Raw genomic sequence first — 25,788 nt, 5'->3', positions numbered from 1 at the left:
ATAATAACTATCATTTTCTAAGTCATTCATTTCCAAGTATGGAAATAACACAGCAATTCTAGCGCCACGAGTATGGTTCACCCAAAAGAAAAAAATAAAAAACTTTTCGGTGTACCTATTTCTTAGGGTCTATTTGGGAGGATTTATGGAGTATTCTGAAGTGTGGATAAAAAATTATTGGGTATGGGCTGATCCACACCACACTCTGTGGCGAGGACCAATTCACACCACATCACAAGCCACAATTGTTCTGAACTGTGGACAAACTATATAGACTAGACTAGTCCACACCCACAATGATATTCTGTAGTGTAGTGTGGACCAATTAACACCACATTTTTTTTTATTCCATGTAATTCATGTACATTTTATGAATGATCTACATCAACATTTTAAAAAATAACTCAAAAATGGAACTGTTCTAACCACCGGTTTCCGGGTCGACGGTCCATTTGTCCGATTCGAATGGACAACCCATTTTGACACACAAATTAAAAAAATAAAAAAATAAAAAAATAAAAAAATAATTAAAAATAAAAAACGGTAAAAAACCATTGAATGGGTTGATGGTTTGACTGCTCGAGTCAACGGGTTATTGACTTTTTCAACGGTTTTTAGCCAAAAACTGGGTTTGGGGTAAAATGGAACCACTTGCCTGGACGGTTCTCGGACTGAACAGTATGACTGTCCAAGTCAACGGCGGTTCGAAAACCTTGACCAATATAGTTAATCATAAATATCTAATTTTTGCATTTTATATGATAAATATATTGAAAAATGCATCAATGAATTAATATTAACCAATAAATATTAATTTTTTATAAAAACAACAGTAAAATAGTTAAAATTTTTAAATATTTAAAATATAATTTTATTGATAAAATATTAAAATTTTAAAAAAATTAAGTAAAATAATTAATATTTTATTGGCAAAAATATTAAAATGTGAAATAGACAATAGGGTAGTCTTTCAGGGAAAGTGTGAAGTAGGGGATCAAAAATCAAGTGTGTACAGTCCCCAACCACGAGATTTTACCGTGGATGAGAAATTGGGGTGTGGACGGAACTTGTCCACGCTATATTGGGGTGTGGACAGGACCAGTCCCGTCCACACCTAACCGAACGTGACCAAATCCCGTGGACGGGTAAGCGGTTCCGAACGCTGCCTTAACTAAGGATTCACTAGGGCTATGGACCATTTTTGGATCGGATCCCATTCAAACCAAAATCATTTTGGACGGATTGAATGGAATAATATGACAATTGAATTAGACCAGTTCAGACTTAATGGTCCAAAATATTTATTGAATTGGACCTGATCCATCCGTAATAAATTTTTATTGGATTGGATTGGATTGAGCCAATATCTAATCCATTGGTAGAAGATAAGAATACAGCTAGCTGTCAATGGAGTAGGTTTGGGCTAGAATTAATCTGAATTAAAACAAATTTGAACAGATAGTACGTATAGACATTGACTTGGACCAGTCCAAAATATTCATTGGATTGGATTGGACCACATTGAACTGGACCGGATTGGATGAAATCCAGTCCAATTGACGCCCCTAGATTCAACTAACTAGTTCAGCTTTTAGAAAATTAGAAGCACTTTGAATAAACTATTCAAAGAGGCTAATATAACTTATATAGGCTGTCCGTGTGAACCCTCCTCAGAAAGTCAGAAGCTGCTACTCTTCAATCCTCTCAAATGGACATTTGGGGCCTCTTTGGGAGGGCTTAGCTGAAGATTCAACTAAGCTATTTAACTATTTGAAGCGTTCTGGATAATCTATTGGTTAACAATTGATTTGAGCTCTTCGATTTTTTCACCAAACATAGCTTTGAGGTTATTCATAAAGTGCCCACCTTGAAAAATCAGAAACTAATGTACTTGGGAGGGCTTTCATGCAGTGGATTTTGGGATTACATGAGCTGAGAAAACTCAGAAATCCATTAAACTATGTTTGGTAAAAAAAACCTACGGAGCCGAAAAATCAATTTTGTCGTAAAGCTGTCTTAGATAGTTTCTCCAAAACTGTTCAGCCAACATAACTGAAGCCCTCCCAAATGGGCCCTTTAGTAACTCCTTCAAATCGGCTTAGTAAAAACAGTTCAATCAAGGCTTAAATCCTTACAAACGGCCCCATGGCCCATAAAGCCATGGGCGTAAACGATTAAACGAATGCGCGTTGCTCTTACGAAATCCTTGCCTTTTTTATTTTGATAATAATAATTAAATCTTAAGTTTTAGGCGAAATAAATGAATAAGGTAAAAAGCCTGAGCATTTATTTAATGAGTAATGACAAATCTAACTTCTAACATACCTTTCTCGATATCCATATCCGGCTTAAACGAACCATGTCCGATCCATTGACACCACCATGCAGCATTAGTCTTTAGTATCCATTCTTCGTGGTCCCAGAGGACCCAGACCGTCCAACAAGCACCAAAATGGTCAGGTCACAGAGTATTTAGAGATTGGGAGGCCCACAAGAATATCAAGGGTCGGAGATTGGGGCCCACATGAATAAGCAATAGGGTATATATTCACATGAAACGTCCAATAATTTCCAGGTTTATCCGGGCCAGGTTTTGAGGATAGTGGCCCCCGCCCCATCAATGGACCTCCGATGATTCTCATAGATTCCGCCTGGGCCAAAGAAGAAAATAGCTGTAAATGCTGTCGGTTGGCTGAAATAAATAAAAGTCTAGTTGAGCCCACTGTTCAACATTGAAAAATCAAAATAAAAAAACTCTGGATTTCTTTCTGTTTCGAATGTGTTGTTTGGTAATTTCATGGTTGCAGAGTCTCATTTACGACTGTTCTCTTCCTTGGATCTCTAACTTACAGCTTTCCCTCGTCACGTTTGAGCAGATTGCTTCTTTGGTCAGTCTTCTATACGCATACGACACCAACTAGAAATAACAAAAGATTACATCTCCAAATTACTCAACCATCTCAATGATCTCATTGTACATTAAATTAATAAGAAATTTGTCAACAAATCCAGCTTTTGTTTTCAATATCTGAAGTGGGTACTAGAAACCAGTAAGTCAATCGTAACAGCTCTTCTTCTTGTCCTTTTGGATCCATAATCCCAAGCTCACATGGAGTGAGGGATTTCTGAAACTCTTGTTGGGTTCTGCTCAGCTTTCAATTATTTTCTGTTAATCCCATGAATAGTTTGTCCTGATTTCCCACTTGGGTCTTTCTTTATGTTTCACATTGTTAATTGGGGTCTTTGAGTAATGCAGGAGAAGGTCTCTAATTGAGCTGTGATGGAGGAGACCAGTATGGTTAGAAAGTTTCTGAGAAATCATGACTGCAACATGCACATCAGCCCAGGTTTGAATACTTCGTGAAGAAAGAATGACCTATTGATTTTAATTTGCTTTTTAGTTTTGTTTAATTCATTTTTTTTCAGGTCGTTCATTCCGAGACTGATTTCAGTTAATTTTCATGTGTCACTTGCTTACCCACTTTTCTTCTTCTTCTCGTTTTTCGGTGGCTTGGCTTGTTGTAGAGCAGAAGAAATGTAGTTGATCAGAAGCTGTTAGTCCCAATAAACAATCTTAATCAGAAATTGTTGACAATCTCAAGAGCCCAGGTTTGAAATTGTCAAACAAAGGTGTCGTTTGATTTTTACTTTTTATTTATTTACTTGATTTGGAGGCAACTGTTTCTTCATTCTTTTGCTGTTCTTTGAAACAGACCCATACTGGTGTTTTTCTGTAACCGGTCCCCCGAAGAACTCCATTGGAAAGTCCAAGGACATGTAAGTATTTCTTGGAAAATGTTATTGAGTTTGGCCAGCTATATACTCTGAAATAGTAGCTTCTGACCCCGTTAATGGAATTTTCTTCTATAGAATAATGCCTCAACACAAAGTGAGATCAGTTGGTTACAGATCATTTTTCACTTGCAATGATCCAAGTGGAGTTGTGGAATGTGGGACAATCAAAAAATCCAAGACTGGTACCCAAAGGGTGGAAAATGATATTGATTGCCAAAGAAGTAAGAAGAAACACTCAAATCCATCTTTGGCATGTAAGGAAGAAAGGAAGGAGTTCATCTCTAAAGGGAACACAGAAGAATTACATAACCTTCCTTCCTCTAAACTGTCAGAGGTCTCTAGAGGAACTCAGAAGATAAAATATATGATTGATTCATTGTCAAAGGGCTTGAGTTTTGATGGGCCACCTAAAGACGTTGCAAGAGATCTGTTGAAAGGTGCTCTGGATCTGCAAGAGTCTTTAATCATGCTTGACAAGCTGCAAGAAGCTTCAAAATACATGGCTCAGTTGAAGAAAAAGCAGAAGCCAAGGTCAGAACAAGAAGAAGGAGAGGAGGTGGTTATTGATAGAGTTGATTCAGGTCGATTTGGAGAAAAATACCACCGGAGAGGATTGCATATGCGCCATCTCTCTTTTGATGATTCTTCAAGGGATTGCAGGGAGGAACTCAAGAAAATGATCAAAGATGGCCTTTCCAGGCAAAACCTTCTCCCTATTTCCAAGGAAGAAAAGTCTTCCAACTCCGAGAGTGGAAGGGAATTTGATTCTACTGTTGATATTCCCTCGACAAGCTCCAGCCAGTCCTTGATGGTTCACTCTAGAAGCTCAGTTTTTTATGGTTCAACAGCCCAAGACAAAAAGGTAAAGTCCCCAAATTTGATTGCCAAGCTTATGGGTCTGGAAGAACTCCCATCAGAACAAATCCTGCCTTCAAAGAAACAGGTTGAGAGTGACAAGAGCTCAAATCAATGGAGACCTATATATGATATTGACATGCCAAATGTAAGGAAACCAAATCTTGTGGACTCCATTGGTGATTCAGAGCAAAGGACACTGAGAGAAATAATTGAGGCCATGCAATTTAAAGGACTTTTGAAGAATAGCCACAGTGTTTCCCATCTTTCCAATACTTCCTGTTCAAAACAGAGGTTGGATGGTGAAATTCCACCTATTGTAATCATAAAACCCCTGAACTTTCCATATGAAAAAACAGAAGGGCCCTTGTTGGAAAGGTTTAGTCAGGAAGAGGGAGATTTAGATACTAAAGAAATCATCACAGAACTAGAGGTAAAAGAGGTGCATCCACCTAAAATCTTCCCCAGAAAAGAGGAAGCTCCAGAGCTTAAAGAGATGCTTGGTAGACTGGAAGCAAAACAAGAGCCTCTGACTGAAATGTTTATGGGGGAAAAGGGAGCTTTGGACCCAAAACAGATGCTAAGGGAATTAGAAACAAAAGAGGTAGCTGCAACCAAAAGGATTATCCAGGAGGAAGGAGCCAAGGATTCTAAAACATCACCTAGTGAGACTCAGAAAGTAAAAGAATTGAAGACTAAAAAACTCAGGGAACCAGAGGTCAAGGAATTTAATAATAAGGAGAAGGCATGTCCTAATAAGATGAAATCTTCCGCTTCCTTGAATCATAGTTTGCCAAGAAACAAAAAATCTGAGAAGACAAAAATGGTGCCATCTGACAGAAGAAAACCAGTAGAGAAAGACCATGTGAAATGTGTAGCTGAATCAAGATCTCAGAACTTGGCAAAATCAACCTCTGTAAAGTTGATAAAGCCTGAAAGCGAGCTGACCATCACAAAAAACCAGTTTCCACTCCAACGAAGTACCATTCGAGGTCCTAAGTCAATACATCCAACAAAACCTGTATCACAAAATTCTGCTGATCGGAGGAAGAAAAGCCACACAAAGAAAGCAATACCAGCCAGAGAACCACTGCCAACTAGTTCAATTGTGAGTTTTCTTATAAAAATCTATCTCTATGATACTGGCTTTAAGTACTCAGCTTTCTTCCCTGACCTCTTTACATAGGTCTTATTGTTCTAGAGTTCATTGAGGGGGATGAAAAGCTCAAAAATCAGCTACTCCTGGTGGAGTAGCACTGGGCTAAAACCGTGAGTCACATTCCTTGATGTATTGATGTGACACCACATTGAATTGGATGAAGTGTCATAAAATGGGGCCACACTAATGCATCAAAGGACGTGATTTCATGGTTTTTAGCCCAGCGTTACTCCAAGTGGAGTAACTGATTTCTCCTCGGATGATATGCATTACCTACCTTCACTCTGTCACCAAAAGTCACCCCTAAATGAATAACAAATAACTTTTTCTTTATTTTCCTAATGTATAAAGAATGATAAAGTTGATCTGTGGAGGAACAATACAATTTATCTTCTGCAGATGGAGAATTTGCAATGCAAAGATTCTGTTTTGGCAACAACCAGCGTTTCTCTTGTGGATCAAGTACCTGCAGGGGAAAGAAGAACAGTTTTTGAAATTGATATTGAAGGTAAATCATCTTTTCGGTGATGACATTAACAAATCATGTCAGTTGTTGAATTTTCAATAGGTGGAACGCTACTCACACACTTTGCCATTACAAAACCCTTAGATCACAAAAGGACAGGAAACAACAACCCACAAAATTTGCACGCAATATATAACTATTGCACACAAACCCCATTAATATTTTGTTCACCTGTGATTTAAGACTTCTCTACAACGAACAAGGCCAAAGATGCTAGCGTTGCACTTCTCAATATGGCATGTTTAGCATTTAATTGCATACTGTTTTTAAGGAATTGATAAATTGAAGTTATTTATCAAATAAAAATTCGAGCATTTAATTAGTCTTGCATGCATGTGAGATTTTATAATTTATACATATATATTATAATAATGAATTCCAAGAATTTTTCTGTGCATCATTGGTGGACTGGAATTTAACCACTGAATCTGTATGTCTACTTGCATATATACATGATACAGGGTCAGTTTATTGATAATCCAAAATAATACTAAAAAAGGAGAAAATTGGTTCAGTTTACCTGAACTACTATATGGATTCAATTCTCTTGTCTGATCAAACATATTCTAGCACAGAGTTTTTTTTTTTTTTTTTTTTTTTTGGCTAAAAAGAAAATTTATTAATAAGAAAGGAGGGGGGGCATCAACCTTACCCCGAAAGAACAATACAATAGAGCATGAATGCTTAAAACTATAAATGGAGAAAATAATTTCAACAAAAGCGAATCATTCAACAAAGTTACCATCTACTTTACATGTACACTTAACACCAACATGTCATTTGAGAAGACTCCTCTTTGTTACATCTTTAATACATAACTAAAGAGCCTCAAAATCTTAGGGTAAATTTTGGACATGAATGATAAGCTTGTATTACTTGATACTTTAATATTATCAATCTTTGTTTGCCGTTTTGTCTGCACATATATATGCATTTAATTCAATCTTTTTTTTTTCTTTTTCAACAATTGGCCCATCATTTATATAACACAAAAGATGTATCATTAGAAATTAACTTAAAGCTAAAGCATAGCAACTGTGTCATGAAGTATTTTTTTTTTCATGACAAATCATACACTCATAATTCTGTCAGAATCTGATGCTCCTACTAGTGTCCATATAAAATAGGTTATTATTTCTCTTGAGTGTAAATGATCCTAAAATAAAGAGAAAGAATCATACTCAATGCTTGAAACAACAAACAGAAGTGGTGCTTTATTCATTATGTAAGTTCTTTCAATCTCTATGTCAAATACTTTCACATGCACTGTTACCAACAGTGCTTTGTTCAAGTATCCTTATAAAAACTCCTTCCCTTCCACCAGTATTTTAAGAACTTGCATACTCCATATAGCAAATAGAAACATGTACAAAGTCTATTTTGGTAACTTGTGTTTATTAACTTCACAGTTAGACCAAGTATGCATCTATTTATCTGCATTTGTTTACATGATCCAGTATCTTTGTTTTGATTGTAGATCATTGCAGCAAGGACAATTCTTTCTCTAAAACCACACCATGTATAACCCAACATGAGAGAGGCATTGGACATGAAGGAGAAGCTACCCGACTCATCAACCATGAAACTATAGGGAGGAATACTATTAGAACCAGCATTATGAAGGCATTACTTTTGAGTAACCCATCATTCCTCAGTTGTGTTGCAGATCTCTTTGATGTGAATGTTGACCAACCTACAGTTTCAAAAGAGCCCAGTGTACTTGATGTTGGAATGACAAATGTGAGACTCTTCTTGGACTGTGCAAATGAGATCATGGAAAGAAAAAGCCTGCAAACATTACAACTAGGTCATCCTTTATTTGGGTTCAGGGATTCAAGAATCATCATATCTCTAGACAAGGTAGTGGAGGAAGTGTGCTGTGGGGTTGAGAATTTGAACAATTATAATAAGATTAATGGTGTTTTTCCCGTGGATATTCTTTATATAATGTTGGAAAAAGATCTCAGTTGCAAGTTGGTTTTGAATGGTACATGGGATTTGGGTTGGATAAATGGATTTTCTGTTGATGAAGCTGACCAAATTGTAGGTGAATTGGAGAAGCAAGTTTTAGATGGACTTGTTCAGGAGGTTATTTTAGATCTTACATCTTAGTATTTTGTACCTTCTTTGTTCTTTTCCTTTTTTTACTAAAGATATTCTTTTCCTTTTCATTTCTTTTTTTTTTCCTTTAGTTAGTTTTTTTTTTTTTTTTTTTTTGGGGGGGGGGGGAAGGGGGTGAAGGAAGCAGTTTACTTATAAAACCCTGAGCCTATAAATTGATGGGCATGTGGAGGAAACAGTTAGTAGCTGGAGCTTCTATTTCCTGTACATAGAGGTTACTTCAGTCAATACAACAGAAAGAATTGAAATGGTGAGTATCTAAAACTGGAGACTCTTTTGATTTCATTGATTATTACATGATTTAATCCATTTGTTCATTTCAGTTTCTTTCTATCACTATTTCCCATGTATCATGTTTGAAATAAACCTGTACAGGCAGAATTGGAATCCCATTTCCATTCCTGCTGGAATGACATTCCCCCATTTGACAGAATGACCATTCCCTCCCCCTCCCTTGGGAATGAAACCCCATTCCAGCTTATTCCAATTCCTATTCCGATTCCTGTCTGAATCAAACAGACTATGAGAATAGATCATTCTGATTCCAATTACAAGGGATTCTGATTCCGATTCCAACTGTGAAACAAACGGACCCTTGAGAATATAATACAAGGGTCCACAAAACATAGGGAATGAAATCGAAGTGTTGGTATAAACTATCACAATAGAATTTGCACAAAGATATAAACATTGAGCTTAAGACAAACATAAAGTACTGCAGATTTTCATACAATTTATATGCATAATTTTTCCAACAAACAACCCCTTTTCAAGCATCTATGAAAATGAGATGCAATCTGATCCTTAAATCCCATATATCAGCTCATGCAGGTTGTATGGCTAGCATACCTGTAGAACTTTAGGTTGTATTTAGTTTGATAGAAAATTATAGAGAAACAGAAAGTTGAGGGGAAGTTGATAAGGAATTTCACAAATTTTATTAAGTACTTTCCCTCAACTTTCTGTTTCTTATTTCCCATCAAGCCAAACATAGCCTTAACATCAACTGGATGCCTATGGGCTTATCACTTTGTGCTTGGTGTCCTGGATACAAAAACCCTGAATGTCCTCCGTCCAGTTATCATGCAATAGGAGTGTCAATGGACTGGTTTTGGGTTGGACCCATTTAAATCAAAATCAATTTGGATGGATTGGAGGGACCATTAAGACATTGAATTGGACCAGTCCTTAATGGTCCAAAATATTTATTGGATTGGATTGGACCCGATCAATGGGCTTATTTTAAATTGGGTTGGATTGAACCAATATCTGTAATGTATTTATAGAAAATAGGAATACAAGTGTCAATAGACCATATTTGGGTTAAAACCAATCTACTTTAAAATTTGAACAGATTAAACGATTCAGATATTGAATTAGACCGGTCCAAAATGATCTAAAGTATTCATCGGATTGAATTGAACCTGATCCATCTGTAATGGATTCATACTAGACCAGATCGGATTGGAAATCCGGTCCAATCAACACCCCTATCAGTTATCTTGCAATACTTGATTCTTCACATAAACACAGTTGTAAACGTTGTTGAAACTTAAATGAAATTCGCAAAATTTCGTTTTCAGTCGAAACATAAATGGGACATGTAACCCACTAGCTAGTTGCCAAGCTTCCAGGCTGATTGAATTGAACATGGTTTAACCTCTTTCTATCGATATATTCGAATATACTTGATCACGAAAGATGCGGTTGTCCACCTGTTTCGATTTGTTTTTTCAACAGTGTTTCCAATATGACTAAGGAGGTTTAGAATTAGAATGCAAATTAAGACGGAAAAGTTTCAATCTGGTATTTTTTACGTCATGTCTCTGTATCTTCAAATGCGTCGGAATCCTCAAAACTCCATGAAAGTCAGAATCTTCAAAAACTTGTTGCGTTTTGCAGTTTCAAATTTTCTGTAAAACTGAGCTTCTTAGCGCTTCAAGCGTTTCTCAAAGTTAGTCAGTGCTCTCTGTAACCAATAATATATCATATCCTGCTTAATAAATTCATTATTTCTCTTGTATTCGTGCCTTGAATTCTAGTTGCAACTTGCAACTGTGAACTGACCCATTCAAGTTGAGAAAAATTAAAAAAACAAAATTTCATAGCAGTTTGTAGTAGAAGTAGAGGTACCCCACGGTAAGGATTCGTAGTGCTAGTGCTGATAATATTTGATATGACACGTGAACATGACTCAAATACGACACAAAGTTAGTACATTTAAATTTATTTTAATCATGTTCATGTCAAAATCGTGTCAACCTGTTTAGCATGATTAATAAACATGTCAATTTCGGATTGGCCTATTTAACTAAAAAAATGACCCAATGATCAAGTTTAAAGTATTAGATCATGTATAAATATTTGGATAAAATACTATTATGGTTGGTAAATATTAAGTTGAATGGCTTTTATGAATTTATTTAAGTAATAAATTATTGAATGTTAATTTTATTATTTAAATCTATTTGTTGTTTAATTTAAATAAGTTAATCATGTTGATTTCATGCTAATTCAGGTTATACATGTTACTTAATAGAAAATTAGACATGTTAATCAGATTAATTCATATTACATAGGTCGCGTCGTGTTACATGTGTAATAAACAGGTCACGTTCATGTTTAAAAATTTAACATAATTAATTAATTGTATTATGTTCATGTCGACCTATATATACGAATACTCCTGCCTCAACACTACATGAGAACACGAATTACCACCCCTACATAATGTTCATTTGATTTGTTTCATAGTCAACCGATTCAAAGTTGCTCAAGTTTGCTTCATAGATGGAAAATGCATCTCAGGGACTCGTTGGATTTACAAGTTCTTTCATAACATGCATTTATTGTGGGTTGATCCGGTTAGGGCTTTTTAACTCTGGCTAGGGTTTCCTCATATATAAATATCTTATTGACACAACGCTCAAATACAATTCAAACATGATATGAAGTTAGTGGATTTGCGTTTACTTTAATTGTATTTGTATCAAAATTGTTTCTACTTGTTTAACACGGTTAATAAATGTGTCAATTTCAAATTGATCCATTTAAATTGAAAATGGTGTGTTTATGACATGAAGTTTCAAGTATTAGATCATATATGTATATTTAGATGAGTAGTTGAATATTATTATGGTAGACATGAAGTTTATGAATTTATTTAAATAATAAATTATTGGATGTTTATTTTACTATTCAAATATATTTATTGTTTAATTTAAATAGGTTAATCGTGTAAATTTTGTGTTAGTTCGGATTATACATGTCATTTAGTATATAATTAAATAAGTTAAATGTGTTAATTCAGATTGCACGCGCCTAGACATGTTCATGGGCCAGGTAGCCTAACAGGCTGGCCCAGCCTAACCCATTCTAAGTTGGGCTTGGACATGAATTAGGCCCATAGCCTCGAGCCCAGGCCCAACTTTTTTTCAGGTGGGGCTTGGGCTTTTTCAAAAAAAGCCCAACTCGATCCTGACTTGATAATATATTATATAGTAAAAAATAAATTTATATAATAAATTTATATATAATATTTTGTTTTCTTTGTTCATCACCTTGTTTTTCAAGTCATAGTGAGATCTTTTGTTATTTTTGAGTTTTAAGGTCTTTTAATATAAATTAATTAATTTTTCATTAAGTAAAAATATTTTTTTTTCAATTTTTTAACGGGACCTAAACTTGGGCCTAACTATATTCTGTTAATATAGAGACAAAGCCCAGCCCAAACCCAATCCATGAACAAAATCTACATGGGTCCAATCATGTTACACATGTAATAAATAAACAGTATTTGTATTTGAAAATTTGACATGACATGAGAATACGAATTACCACCTCTACCACAAGCAATCTTGTATTTTGAGAGTCAAGAAAAGATAGGTAGATGTGTGTGATCCATTAATTAAACTAGTGTATTTTGGTGAGGAAGGCTATATACAATTATACACTATGACTGTAATCCCTATTGTTCTATAGTGGATTTATTCTCCTTTTAACACCCATAGACAAAGGCTACAAGCCGATCATGTAAATCTTGTATGCATTCTTGATCTGCTCTGTTTTGCGTTTTCTTCTGTTTTTTCTCCATTTACCAATCAATTTCAGGTCTTAGTTTCATTCTTCCTTAACATTTTCTTTCTTATTTTCTTCCTTTTTGTATTACATACTCAAGAACTCATTGAGTAGATTTGTGCTTGAAAAGTTGATGCCATAAAACATATAGCTTATACTTTTTTTCCCCAACCTTCATCCTAAAATAAGAGAGAAATGGAAAGTTGTGGGAAGTAATTAAAAATTTCACAAATTTTATTAAGAACTTTTCCTAAACTTTGATTCTCTCTTATTTTCTATCAAACCAAATATAGCCTTCTAAATCTAGCTAGCTCTCTTTCATTTCTCCTTTTTGATCTCTTAACCATGTTTGTATGCATTGTCACCAATTTCTATCAGAGAGAGAGAGAAAGAGGTGGTTTTTCTTCCCGAGCTTTTTGCAGGCTTTGACCCTTGAAACCAAAGCTCAACCATCCAATCCTCCGAACCATTAAAACAAACCACTGTCTATTCTCCGACCACCTCACGCTTTCTTTGTCAAACAAGCACCCCACGTTCCATTGACACGTAAAACAGAAATCAAGATAAACCCCTTGAAACTGTACCTCCACATCTGTATCTAATTTTCATCAAATCAAGGAAAAAGGAAAAGAAACGAGTCTCCCAACCAGTGTTTTCAAATCTAGCTTCTCGTTTGGGAGATGGGTTTCTCTTCCTCTGCACTTCTCTCGTAATATCACCAATTAATTAAAATAAGAACTCTCTCCCACAAGTTGTGTAGGCTCTCTTTCAATCTCTGTTATACAGTGTACCTTCTTCATGTGAACATCGCTTACGTTCTCCAGTTGATTGTCCATTCCCTGTAACTTTTCTCGAATACACACAATGGTCCGAGAAGGTGAAGATCACGTCTTCAGAAAGTCAAAGTCATTCCACCTGAGAGGTATGATGCATGACATTGCATCAGCTGCTGGATGTCATGCGCATGGCTTGATACATGAACATCATACCCAGCAGGATGGAGAGACCCAGGGATCAAGATCTTCAGACCAACCACCGGAAAATCAACAGAATGGTGTGTCACCCAACCGCTCTGAGAATGGCAAGGACGGAGGTGCAAGCAATGGCTCCCATGGCAAGGACAAACCGCATTCAGGTGACTTGCAGTTCTGTTTTGTTTCTTTCGTCTTGTCTGTATTGTTCTGGGTAATGGAATCTTACATCCCATTTTGAACAAATTATGCAAAATTCAGATATGGACTTGATGAAAGAAAGGTTTGCCAAGCTGCTATTGGGTGAAGATATGTCTGGAGGAGGGAAGGGTGTTTCATCAGCTCTGGCTTTGTCAAATGCCATTACCAACCTTGCAGGTTCATTTGTTTTTGCTTTTTTCTAATCAATCCTGTGATTTATTTATTTCCCAGGGAATGCACAATATATTATGAACTTGATTTTATTAAAGAAAAAAAGAAAACAGATAAGCTGATGACTCATTGGTTTCTTCATGATGATGACATCCTCGTACATTTTGTACAACGTCTCAACACCTCATCATCATCTAAGCCTTCCCAAATCCCAACTATATGGAATTTGCTACATGAATCCTGTTTCGCCATTCCATTCATTTCAGTGCTATATAGCATTGCAACACCTATTTTCAAAATTGTCTAGAAAACCCATGTTCTTATTGATTGTTCGAGACTGTTATGTAATATCATATATTCTTACAATTTTGGGATTTTCTGCACTTCTGTGTTATGGAAATAGGAAGGACCATGGTATTATATAGTGAAATGGACCCAATTATGATAATTCTAACTACTTGCTATTCTCTTTTTCTTCCTTTTTCCTCCTAATTTAATGCAGCTTCTGTCTTTGGGGAGCAATGGCGATTGGAACCCATGTCACCTGAGAGGAAAGCAAGGTGGAGAAAGGAAATCGATTGGTTGTTGTCTGTAACTGATCACATTGTGGAATTTGTTCCTTCCCAACAGAAAGCCAAGGATGGAACAAGCATGGAGGTTACCTCTCTCTCTCTCTCTCTCTCTCTCTCTCTCTCTCTCTCTCTCTCTCTTTCCTCCCCCTAATGTCAAAGTTGGATTTAAATTCATCCATCTTACCTTTTCTTGTACAAATAGATAATGGTAACACATCAGCGAACTGATCTACGCATGAACATTCCTGCTTTGCGCAAGCTTGATGCCATGCTTATTGTAAGGACTTGAATTTGTTTCTTGTTTTTCGTTTGGATCTATAGGGGAAGACTGTTTCCTATGGGTTACCCTGGCTTTTGTTTTCAATTTGCAATGGGTTTATGATAAACAGGGGCATTTAGATAACTTCAAAGAAAAGCAAGAGTTCTGGTATGTGTCCAGAGATGCTGCTGATTCTGAGAAAGGTGTGAGGGCTCACGATGAGAAATGGTGGCTACCCACTGTCAAGGTTCCTCCGAATGGGCTCTCTGATGGAGCAAGAAAATGGATGCACTTTCAGAAAGATTCTGTGAACCAAGTATTAAAAGCAGCCATGGCCATAAATGCTCAAGTACTAGCAGAAATGGACATCCCTGAGAACTATATCGAATCCCTACCCAAGGTAAAACAATAAAAAATGTCATTTTTTTTCCTGCAGAACTCTGCCTTAATTGATTCTTTTCCCTCTTTCTTTTTTGTTAGAATGGGAGAGCAAGCCTTGGAGATTCAATCTATCGAAGTATTACAGTTGAATTCTTTGATCCAGAGCAATTCCTCTCAACTATGGACCTTTCAACAGAGCACAAGATTCTCGACCTCAAAAATAGGATTGAGGCATCAATTATAATTTGGAAGAGGAAGATGATCAACAAAGATGGGAAATCTTCTTGGAGTTCAGCAGTGAGCTTGGAGAAAAGAGAGCTCTTTGAAGAGAGGGCAGAAAGTGTCCTAATCCTTATTAAGCAGAGATTTCCGGGTATTCCTCAATCCGCACTTGACATAAGCAAGATTCAGTACAACCGGGTATGGATAGAAATATTATGACTATATTGTTTTTTTTTTTTTTTATGCCTCACTTACTTGATACCAGCTTTTTTTTTGAGCTACAGGATGTAGGGCAGGCAGTCCTAGAGAGCTATTCAAGGGTACTTGAGAGCTTGGCCTATACAGTCCTGTCCCGGATTGATGATGTCCTCTATGCGGACTCCTTGATTCAGAATCCATCACTCACAGATTCAGAGAGAAAACTATCAATAGAATCAATGGGTGAAGAGATGGAGAAGAATGCTACAGAGACACACGGTGCAATGACACTATCAGATTTCATGGGCTGGAATTTTGATCAAGGAGACAGTGAACAAAGGAGGGAATCTGCAGATCAAGACGATAGTACGTAGAGTATACGTGAGAAAGAGATAAACACTTATACTCGGAAAGGAGCAATTGGAACTGGTTTGCTTCCAATTGTAGTTAGGGAAGTGTGACATGCATTCTTCTGTATTTCTATGGCTTTAATTGTCTTTGTACATTTGTAGCTACTGATGACTGATGTATATTCGTTGCATCACTAGTCCCATAACCCTCTATCTACATATTTCTAGCTGGTAAAGATAAATGAACAGGTCTCAGCACCAGAAACTATGATTCAAGAATTTTCAAGCCTCTTTTTCTTCCCACCTAATAACAATAGTATCACTGATTCTGAAATAACAAGCACTGATCTTGGTCTTAAGAATGCTTGAGCATACTTACATTTTGAATAAAAAAAGATAGACAACAACAAAATGAAGAGAACTGAAGGATATGGAACCACTAAATAATTTAGATTTTGCCACGCGGACCAAGCTTAGGTGGTAGTTGTGGTCCCTTCTTGATGGGTAAGATGTCCCCTGAAGCCGTAGAGCTGAGGTAGGCAAGGAGAGATCCACCTCCCAAAATCAAAAACTTGAGCAACAATCCTCTCTTGGTGAAAGGAGCTGCAAATGTCTCAAAGAACTTGCTCTGCATTTCCATAAGAAAGGGTTTATCAAAGATATGTTTAAGAAACAATGCATCATAGTTAGAAATGCACTGTCATGTTTAGGCATCTGCAACCATAACATAAGCAGCCGTAATGACCATCAGATGGATAGAACCATGAACTTGGCACAACTAATGGGTCCAACTACATCCCCATGTGTTGCTCTTCTATGTGAGGAATCCCTCTCAATCAAATTTCAAAGGAATTCAAACAAACAAACAAACCCTTGATCTTCTCCTCTAATGCAAATGGCCTAAAATATTAATTTTTTTCCAAGTGATTTGAGCACCCATGTTTTGATAGTCCAACTACATCCCCATGTGTTGCTCTTCTATGTAAGTGAGGAATCCCTCTCAATCAAATTCCGAAGGAATTCAAACAAACAAACCCTTGATCTTCTCTAATGCAAAAGGCCTAAAACAGTAGTTTTTTCTTTTTTTTTCAAGTGATTTGAGTACCCATGTTTTGATAATGGGATGTGCCCAAATCAGTTCCATCCTATTATAACTGTAATTAACGGTCAAAATTACCCGCCGTAACGGTAAACTATACGCTAGTGACTGAGGGAGGAGGTGCGCAAAAAGCAAACCTGAAGAGGATTGTAGGGTGAAGGAGCGTCGGAGCCGTACAAGTCCCACTGGCCGGTGGTGTTGCCCAAATCCTCCAGGTCGAAGTAGACACTCTTGTCGCCGTACTTCGCCACCACTGCGCCGGACCTGTTTCAAAGTAGAACATGCATACAACAGCAACGCTCAACGTTTAACTAATAACCAGTGTTTGGAATCCAAACGACTAATGCTTGGTGAGTTGGGTTTTGTTTGTTTGTTACCTAATGCTTGTCCGTGCCAGACTCCGGCGACATGGCCTGACTGAAAGCTTGGTCCCTGTGAGGGAGCTCCCTCCGAGGCCCTTAACAGAGACTGGTTGTACGGCGGCCAAGGTTGCCAGAGACGCCATTGTCTTTGCCTTTGCTGCTCCTCAACTGAGACTCTGAGAGAGTTCCTCCGTTTCCTTCTTTAGCATGGTATGCGAGATTTTCACAAATATTCAGGGTTGATCTTTTGCCTGGATTTGGGCTTGCCACGTGGAGAACCGGGTCATTTTCAGGGATGGATGGAACCCCATTTCAGTGGTTCAACGTGGGCTGTAGCTGGATAACCTTATCCTTTTCCTGATCTCATGATCTCATATTTCTTTTCTAGCTTATCTGGCCTTATGGCTATTAAAACTCTCCCCTTGTTGAGAGAGATTGTGCTACTGTTTCCTGATTTTGCCATTTCTTATTATTTGTTCAAAGGGAATTGATGGAAATCCAATGGCTCTGATCTTCAAATTCGGATATTTTTTATCTTTGAAACTAATTTATAGGCCATGCTTATGTTCGATAGTTAGTAACTTAGGTCTTAGTATGCATTATAAGAAAATAATATGGGAAAATTTCTTATAGGTATCCTATACTTTAAACTCAACAATTTAGTATTTAAACTTTTATTTTGTGACAATTCATTTGCGACAATCTAATATCTATCGTTAATCCGTCAGTTATGTATATTATCTCATATCATTTTCGATTTAAGACTTTTAAAAATGTTAAAATTACTTTGAATACTATTCATCATCTTCTTTTTCAAGAAAATAAAACGAAACTCAAAAATATCATTCATCATCTTTTTTTTTTTCAAGAAAATAAAAATCAGGTTCTGCAAATTCAAATCTCTTTCATCCACCACCAGTCAGAAATTCTTCACCACACCAAGAATGCTTGCAGCAATGGCTCCGGCCATGCCTGGTTCCACCCCAACATTGTAACATTGCCACCGAAGATCAGGCTTGCATTATTTGATTTCATCTTACCCAGAGAGTGAGTTTGGAACGTCTTATCATCAGGTTCCATCCTGACATCATAGCATTCATCTGTCTTGCGCTCACACTGTGTAGTCAGCTCTGGAATTTTCTTCTCATGCTTGGTAGTGGATTTCATTTGCATGACTTTATTCTGCAAAGTCTAGCAATAATGAAATGAATGAACAACAATCGGGTCCTGTCACAGTCACTCCAGCCGAACCACCGTTGCAACTCCTAGCAACGACGACATTCTTTTCTTTACTCATTTCTCTCCCCTCACTTTCTTCTTCTTCTCTCTCCTGCGTTGCCCCCAATCGCCTCCCAGACACCGTTTCCCCCCTACTGCCGCTACTGCTGCTTTGAACCATGAGTCTTTGGCTCACGACATCATCGGGTGCAAACAAGCTGTGCCGCCATGGCTGCACTGAGGCATGTCGCAGCGTTGGCAATTGCTGTGGTTCTGCACTGAGGCTCACGACATCATTTTCAAACACTGTTCATCTTCTTCACAGAGAAGCAGAGCAGCGGCAGCTTTGAACCAGTTCTGCATTCCTGACTTCTATTCGCTGCTGCAACTTCCGGTGACAGATCTGAACCCGTGGTGGTTTCTCGGTCGTTTCTTCTACCTCTCTCTTTCTCTCCCACTTCAGGTTGCTGCTGCAACTTCTGGTGACAGATCTGAACCGGTGGCGGTTTCTCCGTCGTTTCTTCTACCTCTCTCTTTCTCTCCCACTTCAGGTGGCTGAGACTTAATACCGGGCTCTCTTTGCCCCTTCATACGATAAAATACCAAGTTGCAGCATCGAACTCCGGTCAACATTCAATATTATGAATCTTGGTAGTTTACATTTGAAGGGTATTTTTGTCTTTTTATCATGTAACATAATGGTTGATTAATGTTGGATTTAGATTGTGGGTTGTGGCAAAATGAAAGTTTAGATACTAGAACCTAGGGTACCTTTTGAGAATTTTCCCAAATAATATTAACAAAAGATTATGACATCTGCATCTCTTTTATATGATAGTCGGGCCCACTATTAAGAGTCCGTTTGGGATGGCATTAGAGTTGATTGAGCTGTTTCTGAATAATTTTATTGGAAATTGATTTCTTAGCTCACTTAAGTTCAATTATTTTTGACTTTTTGGCTTTATTACCAAATACAGTTTCATGGCTTTCCATATAAGGCCTATTTTACAATGCCAAAAAATTCTATGTGAAAAATCTCTTCTAAATTATTTTATATGAAATAGTACAAGTTAAACTCAAAAATATCAAATAGTCTACTTTAAGGATAAAATAGTAAAATCAGAAAATTTAAGATGTTAAAGGTTTGGTCCAACACAAATAAGTTTATTTATTTAGAGCTTCTAAAAAGTAGAAAAATATTTATGTTTTTTTTTTTTCAGATTTAAGACACTTGTAATATCTTTTTAATTTTTCAAACTTCAGATTTCAAATTTATCAAAGGCCACTTGAATATCCAACTGACCAATCCTCAGTATTGTTTTGTGGCTCCTACTTTGGGTTCACATTTGCACCCCACAGAATGCATTCCATATGAATATCTTAACTTACATTGGGAACATTTTCTGTACTTGTCATTGAAAGAATCCAATACACGGTTGGGATGTGATGTGGGATGCCAATGTGATCTCTCCTACTTTAGTGCAGTAGCTCTTGAGTTCCATCCTAGACAAGGTGTTGAAAAAACTTGGGAGTATCAGGTATTTGCTGAATGATGAGCAGTAGTCTCCTAAACCGGGTTCGGGAGTCAAATTAAATTGACTTGGTGATGAGGCCAGTTTGGTCCAGTCTCATTTGTGTTTGTCCATCAACTCTTTTTATTTTTTATTTTTTTTGGTTTAATTCCAACTATTTTGCCCGTGACATAGTCAAAGAGTGCATAATATAAGGTTCTGTTTGGCATCAAAGTGTTTCATAGCACATGCTATGTATATTTGCAAGTAATTATTACTTGTATATGATAAGTCAACTTTTATGGCTTGCACTTAAACCAAAATAAGTATCCCTTTATATTTGTATAAATATAGATGGTAGTTTTTGAATCACAACTATTTTCTTGTATGGAAGTCCATTAAAGGCACTACACATTCATCACTTTTTATATTTTTTTCATTTAGTATCTATTTGGTTTTGTTTATGTTTTTTCATTTAACATTTGTACTTTATTTGCTTGCAAAATCGAGAAAGATAATAATTACAACCATTTAAAACAATTAAGTGCCACTAGATTCCACATCAGCATAACAGTGGAAAAATGCCTAACTGTTTGCGGAAGTTTTAAAAATTAACTTTCCCAAATGGTAGACATGCACAAAAACCAAAATCCACTTTTGTCATTCTCCATGCATATGGAAGAACAAGAGAGAGGAACGGTTGAAGTAATGCCTATTTGACAACATTTATTAAATAAATGCTCATGAAACCAAACACCCAGTTACTATCTATTGGTTTATTGTCCTGTGTCATTTCTAGCAATGCATCATCTAGCCATGAGCAGTGCTTATGATTCTATGTTGCAATGTTTTGAAGCCTTTAAGCGTTAGATAAGTGTTACTTTTAAAAACCTTTTTAAGCCCAAAGCTGAGTCTTGTACAGCGTTTCTTTATTCTTTCTAGATCAAGAGGTGCTATACAAGACGGGGTAGCATTACGACCTTCCATGGCATAGCGACGTATCTGATTAAATTATACCATTTAGTAAGCTCCACAATGCATTAAAACATATAGCACCTCTTGATCCATGCTAAAATTTAATGTATTTGGGTTGGGCTTGGACCCAGGTCGGGCTCAGGTTGGCTTGGATATAATAATTGATATTCATGCGTGTACATGTATATCATCAGGCTGACTTCGAGTTATGATAAGTTTGGGCTGGGTTTGGGCTTCTTAAGGGATAGCCCCAAGCACAATCCGAAAAATTTAAAAGCTGGAACTTTTGGGCACAGGCCCAGCCTGAGGACAAAAACTTTAAGCCTAGCTCATATAAAATTGGGGGCTGGATCGATCTGAACTTGAGTTGGGCCTGTCCAAGTTGCACCCCTAAGTGTCAATGGACCGGTTATCAAAATCAATTTAGATAGATTGGACGGACCAATAAAACATATTGAGTTAGACAGTTAATGGTCCAAAGTTTTATTGGATTGGACTGAACCCGATCCATCTGTAATGGATTTATATTGGATTGAGTCGGATTGAACCAGTATCTAATCCATTGATAAAAGATAAGAATACAGGTGTCGATGGACCAAATTTGGGTTGGAGCTAATCTAAATTAAAACTAATTTGAATAAATTGGGTGGTGTAGACATTGAATTGGATCGGTCCAAAGTATTTCATATGATTGAATTGGACCTATAATGGATTTATATTAGACTCGATCTAATTGAACAAAATCCGGTCCAATTGACACCCCTACTTAAAACTTTGGACCATTTGGACCAAAGTTTTCTAGATAAGGAAATTTGTGAATCAGTTCATTTATTCATGGGTAAATTATAGATGGGTACCCTATGCTTTGGGGGTAGTGACAAATAGGTATCCTCAACTTTTAATTGCAATACTTAACTATCCTGAACTCTAGAAAATAAACACTTGAGTCCATCCGTTACATAATGTTAAAAATACCTTTTTCACGGATTTCTAATATCATTTTGTGGAGTAAAATCATCACCAAAGAATGTTGTTGTAAGAAAATTTGAATATGTTATCTGTTATCGTCATTGTGGGAAACGTTTAATTACCTAAAAGTGATCTCAAACATATATGAAAAAAGTATTTCTTTGATATTATGTAATGTTTAATTGACGAAATAATAACGAATGGACCCAAATCTCTATTTTTAAAAATTCATAATACCCAAGTATTTGAAAGTTCAGCGTAGCTATCTGTCACCACCCCAAATTACAGGGCACTTACTGCAATTTACCCTTTATTACTGAATGACATGATATAGGATGAGTTAAGCCCATTTCATACCTACCCGAACAAGGAACCGGTACAGTACAAATCAGCGAGGCTCCCTCTCACTGCTCGATATTGATATGTAGAACACCCCACCTCATCCAGAGAAAAGGATAAGAGAAAAAGAGGGGCATCTCCTCTCCTCCCTCTCGAAGCACAATGTTGTTAACTTCTCCCTCTTCGCTTCTTCAGCTCCCTCCATTAAAATCTCTCAAGATCAGCTCTCCATTCCTTCATGGGTCCACCCCAGTTCGTCTATTGAACAAACCCTCTTCGTCCCTCTCACCATCAAATCCATCTCCGCCTTCTTTTCTCCCTCCAATTCGAGCCATGAAATCGCTTCAAGGGAGGGTTGTTTGTGCCACCAACGACAAGACAGTTGCAGTCGAGGTGGTGCGTCTAGCGCCACACCCGAAGTACAAGAGGAGGGTCAGGAAGAAGAAGAAGTTTCAGGCTCATGACCCAGAGAACCGGTTCAAGGTTGGTGACTTTGTGCAGCTCGAGAAGAGCAAACCCATCAGCAAGACTAAGGCTTTCATCGCTATCCCGGTCACTGCAAAGAACGCTCCCAAGTCTACCGAGGCCTTGCCGCAAGAGCTCGGCATCCCGTTGGAGTCTGAAAAGTCTGAGTGAGGATGATTGAAATTCCTCCATCATGATCTCAAATGTAATGAACTGTTTTCCTCTTTTTCGTTTTAATCACTCCATGCTTTAGTCTAGCTTATTTGGCTGTTCTTTTTTTATGGGGGGTTCTGGTTGGTGATAGGTGCTGCAATTTAGACCAAGTTTATGTTCCGTTTGGTTTAGTTGTTATATGAATTTGATATCTGTTCATTATGGAAAAGAGAATCGAATCAGCCATTGAATGGGCCTGCTTTATTTGTTCTGTCCATAGGCCGTATGTTGATTATTGCAAAGATAATCAAATTGTTTTGAGTTTGGCTGCATTAACAAGTTTATCAGGACTGGATCCTTTTTTATGACCTTGAGGTAGTTTTCAACCATTGAAGGAGCTTGACATAGAGTCAACAATCAGATTTGTGTATACCTGTGTGTAGCAACTCCAAATTTATGTCATTGATTTTGTGGGAATTAAAAATGAGAACTTTCCATGGCTTCTGGATTGCATAAAGTTTCTCTGGTAATTGCAGAGTTGCATATGGCTTTATTTATTTATTTATTTATTTTTGAGATTGTTTAGCTGCATGAAGAGAAGAGGGGCTTCAGTGCATATATTCCCAAGTAATTTTAGGATGGAATGCTGGATTCTATATTTTAAGTCTAGGCTCTTCTTGTGAGTTGTGATTTCTTCTCAGATCTATATTACCAGACTGATGGAAATCCTTGAATGGTCAATGGTATGGGATGTGCTCAAGATAATTAGAACGGTCAATGCTATGGGAAAAACTGCATTGATGTAAGAAAGCAAATACCTCCCCTCCCACAAAACTTTGCTTTCTGCCCTTTTTACATGCAAAAGTGCAACAAACACAGCCATGGTGGAAAACGATGACACTCACAGTTAGTGTACATTGTGAGCACCTGCTCTATTCTTGTGATTTGATGGCTATCATGCATTGTAATACTTGATGTCTATATATTTTTCGTAAGTGATTTTGTACCAAGTGGATTCAGCTAGGTTTCAAAAAATTTCTGTGAATTTCTTGAAATGTTCTCTCTGCTCAATTGAATTGTAAAAGGAACAACTGACTGAGTTGCCTGTAACACTCATATACCATTGACCTCATCTATTAGCAGAAAACATAAATCTTTTTTATTTATTTATTTTTTTCCTTCAAATGACAATAAAACCAACAAACGAACCAGTGGTAATTTGTTAGATTTTTTTTTGGTTCTTTTGACATTCATTTCAGTTACCATTTGGACACTTCAAATTGAATTCATTTTATGTATCTTTTGCTTAAATCCAAGTTTTAACAGATGCAATCTAGATTTGAGGCTTAAAAGCATTCTTCTGAAGCTATTTTCAATCTCAAGCAAGAGCATACCTCGTAACCAAGGATTCATACCCTGTCCATTTTCATTGCTTGTTGCTTTACACAAATGGGATGGGAATTTGAAATTTTCTATAGTTTAGGAAGCTTTATGTTTTTTCAACCCTTATTGGTGTAAATAAATACAGTAGGCATGAAGTCTCCAGTTTCTACTTGCCAATTGCCATCTTATAGTTCTGATATCATCCGTATCAACAGATTAATCCACTCTATGATAATTCTAAGAACTCTTGTTGTTGCCAGGACCTCCCTTAATTTTTTTTATGAATCCAGGACCTCCCTTATTACTATTAGTTTCATCCATACCATGGCTTTCGAACCGCCATTGACCCAGACAGTTGGACCGTTTGGCCTGAGAACCGTCCAGGCAATTGGTTCCGTTTTACTCAAACCCAGTCCTTGGTCAAAAACCATTGAATCAGTCAATGACCCATTGATCTGGACGATCAAACCATTGACCCGAAAACCAGTGGCCAGAACGGTTCGTTTTCAGGTCGTTTTTTTTTAAACCATGATCAATACAAACAGGTTTATCCTCCCTGTACTCTTGAAATAACCGCTGAAACAACAGGAGTCAGGAGCAACATCTGTTCTAGTGCAGACTGTGCAGCAATGACAAGAAACTTGGCGCAGGTGGTGGGACTGCTTGGCTGCAAGCTGCAACTCAAAAAGCAGTTGGTGAGAATCACTTCCAATGTTTGGATACCCAGTTTAAATGGGTATCAGAGAAATTAATTATTGGGATTTCCTAGACAAGGTGTCATGAACCGATTTTCATTATCACCAATCACCATCTTCATCACAACGTTTATAACAAGAACAATAAGATGAAATGCAGTGCATGATGAGAATCATCCCTGTCCCCATCTTAATTATGTTTTCTTATAAAAAAAAAAGCAGGAAAACTTGTCTATACCCATAACCCTACAACCCCAAGTCTCCACTACAACGAACTAGATACCGTACCAATTGGGCCACCATCAGTTGGTTCGAATAAAAAAAGAAGAAAGATTTGGCAGAGCAAGGAAGGTTCCACATTTTCTACATTCAAACAAACGGACCCGTTATATTAATTGGTTTTCTTTAAGAAAATTCGATTTTTTCATTATGTACTTAAAATCCAAAACGCAATGTCGCCTTTTCCGAAAATTTTCTGTTTTTCGTGGTTAAACTTCTTATCGAGTACGAATGCCACAGTAGCTCCATTGTAAAATTTTGTTTAGGCTCCGTTTATTTGCAAAGCAATTCCATTTCCACTGGTACAAATACGGGAATTTGCACCTAAGTTGTTTACATTGGGACTTTCCATTTGTTTGCAATGCATGAAAATGTGAATGATGAAAATGCAAATTCTGCTTTCGGGTTTTATTTCAATTCATCTGTAATAAAACTTCGTAGCTTCCTCAAACATCTACAATGACAATAAGACAGACAAAATA

At 37.0% G+C, this 25,788-nt stretch overlaps 4 protein-coding genes across 9 annotated transcripts; 3 read left to right on the top strand and 1 right to left on the bottom strand.

The window, feature by feature from the left end:
- Positions 1–2,630: 2,630 nt before the first annotated feature.
- LOC148869134 (uncharacterized) lies at positions 2,631–8,765 on the top strand. Of its 5 annotated transcripts, none has more exons than XM_088967560.1 (7): positions 2,631–2,789; positions 2,877–3,347; positions 3,526–3,609; positions 3,714–3,777; positions 3,871–5,758; positions 6,209–6,317; positions 7,813–8,765. In XM_088967560.1, the coding sequence occupies exons 5-7, from the start codon at positions 3,875–3,877 to the stop codon at positions 8,445–8,447; spliced, it is 2,628 nt and encodes an 875-aa protein (XP_088823686.1). In that variant the 5' UTR covers positions 2,631–2,789; positions 2,877–3,347; positions 3,526–3,609; positions 3,714–3,777; positions 3,871–3,874; the 3' UTR covers positions 8,448–8,765. The 5 variants fall into 5 exon arrangements, with proteins under 5 accessions (XP_088823686.1, XP_088823685.1, XP_088823687.1 ...); XM_088967559.1 differs by having other exon boundaries at positions 2,732–3,050; positions 3,257–3,347; positions 7,813–8,528; XM_088967561.1 differs by having other exon boundaries at positions 2,749–2,888; positions 3,257–3,347; positions 7,813–8,528.
- A 4,292-nt stretch (positions 8,766–13,057) lies between these two features.
- Positions 13,058–16,137, top strand: LOC148869133 (rop guanine nucleotide exchange factor 9-like). Of its 2 annotated transcripts, XM_088967556.1 has the most exons (7): positions 13,058–13,668; positions 13,766–13,882; positions 14,379–14,533; positions 14,651–14,725; positions 14,838–15,107; positions 15,188–15,508; positions 15,595–16,137. In XM_088967556.1, exons 1-7 carry the CDS (start codon positions 13,398–13,400, stop codon positions 15,880–15,882), a joined length of 1,497 nt encoding a protein of 498 aa, XP_088823682.1. In that variant the 5' UTR covers positions 13,058–13,397; the 3' UTR covers positions 15,883–16,137. The 2 variants fall into 2 exon arrangements, with proteins under 2 accessions (XP_088823682.1, XP_088823683.1); XM_088967557.1 differs by lacking the exon at positions 14,651–14,725.
- On the bottom strand, positions 16,127–17,519 carry LOC148869132 (photosystem I reaction center subunit VI, chloroplastic-like). The gene is made up of 3 exons (XM_088967558.1): positions 17,335–17,519; positions 17,095–17,221; positions 16,127–16,486 (listed from the first exon to the last, which is right to left on the bottom strand). The coding sequence occupies exons 1-3, from the start codon at positions 17,460–17,462 to the stop codon at positions 16,307–16,309; spliced, it is 435 nt and encodes a 144-aa protein (XP_088823684.1). The 5' UTR covers positions 17,463–17,519; the 3' UTR covers positions 16,127–16,306.
- Positions 17,520–22,367: 4,848 nt separating this feature from the next.
- RPS17 (ribosomal protein S17) lies at positions 22,368–23,213 on the top strand. The gene has a single exon (XM_088967555.1). The coding sequence runs from the start codon at positions 22,494–22,496 to the stop codon at positions 22,965–22,967; it is 474 nt and encodes a 157-aa protein (XP_088823681.1). The 5' UTR covers positions 22,368–22,493; the 3' UTR covers positions 22,968–23,213.
- Positions 23,214–25,788: the final 2,575 nt, after the last annotated feature.

Source organism: Nelumbo lutea, chromosome 2 (genome assembly GCF_056320005.1).
Source record: "Nelumbo lutea isolate HS-2025 chromosome 2, American lotus-T2T, whole genome shotgun sequence".
Taxonomy (NCBI): domain Eukaryota; kingdom Viridiplantae; phylum Streptophyta; class Magnoliopsida; order Proteales; family Nelumbonaceae; genus Nelumbo; species Nelumbo lutea.
The sequence above is the reverse complement of the archived record's forward strand: the minus strand, read 5'-3'. Positions and strand labels throughout refer to the sequence as shown.

What these genes read in the sequence shown, in the direction of transcription:
- LOC148869134 (XM_088967560.1), top strand. Translation starts at nt 3,875, where the DNA reads ATGCCTCAACACAAAGTGAGATCAGTTGGTTACAGATCATTTTTCACT. An exon ending in CACTGCCAACTAGTTCAATT is followed by an intron (nt 5,759 to 6,208) that starts GTGAGTTTTCTT and finishes TATCTTCTGCAG; the next exon opens with ATGGAGAATTTGCAATGCAA. An exon ending in TTTTGAAATTGATATTGAAG is followed by an intron (nt 6,318 to 7,812) that starts GTAAATCATCTT and finishes TTTTGATTGTAG; the next exon opens with ATCATTGCAGCAAGGACAAT.
- LOC148869133 (XM_088967556.1), top strand. Translation starts at nt 13,398, where the DNA reads ATGGTCCGAGAAGGTGAAGATCACGTCTTCAGAAAGTCAAAGTCATTC. An exon ending in CAAGGACAAACCGCATTCAG is followed by an intron (nt 13,669 to 13,765) that starts GTGACTTGCAGT and finishes TGCAAAATTCAG; the next exon opens with ATATGGACTTGATGAAAGAA. An exon ending in AGCTTGATGCCATGCTTATT is followed by an intron (nt 14,726 to 14,837) that starts GTAAGGACTTGA and finishes TATGATAAACAG; the next exon opens with GGGCATTTAGATAACTTCAA.
- LOC148869132 (XM_088967558.1), bottom strand. Translation starts at nt 17,462, where the DNA reads ATGGCGTCTCTGGCAACCTTGGCCGCCGTACAACCAGTCTCTGTTAAG. An exon ending in CTGGCACGGACAAGCATTAG is followed by an intron (nt 17,222 to 17,334) that starts GTAACAAACAAA and finishes ACTTTGAAACAG; the next exon opens with GTCCGGCGCAGTGGTGGCGA. An exon ending in CACCCTACAATCCTCTTCAG is followed by an intron (nt 16,487 to 17,094) that starts GTTTGCTTTTTG and finishes ATGGAAATGCAG; the next exon opens with AGCAAGTTCTTTGAGACATT.
- RPS17 (XM_088967555.1), top strand. Translation starts at nt 22,494, where the DNA reads ATGTTGTTAACTTCTCCCTCTTCGCTTCTTCAGCTCCCTCCATTAAAA.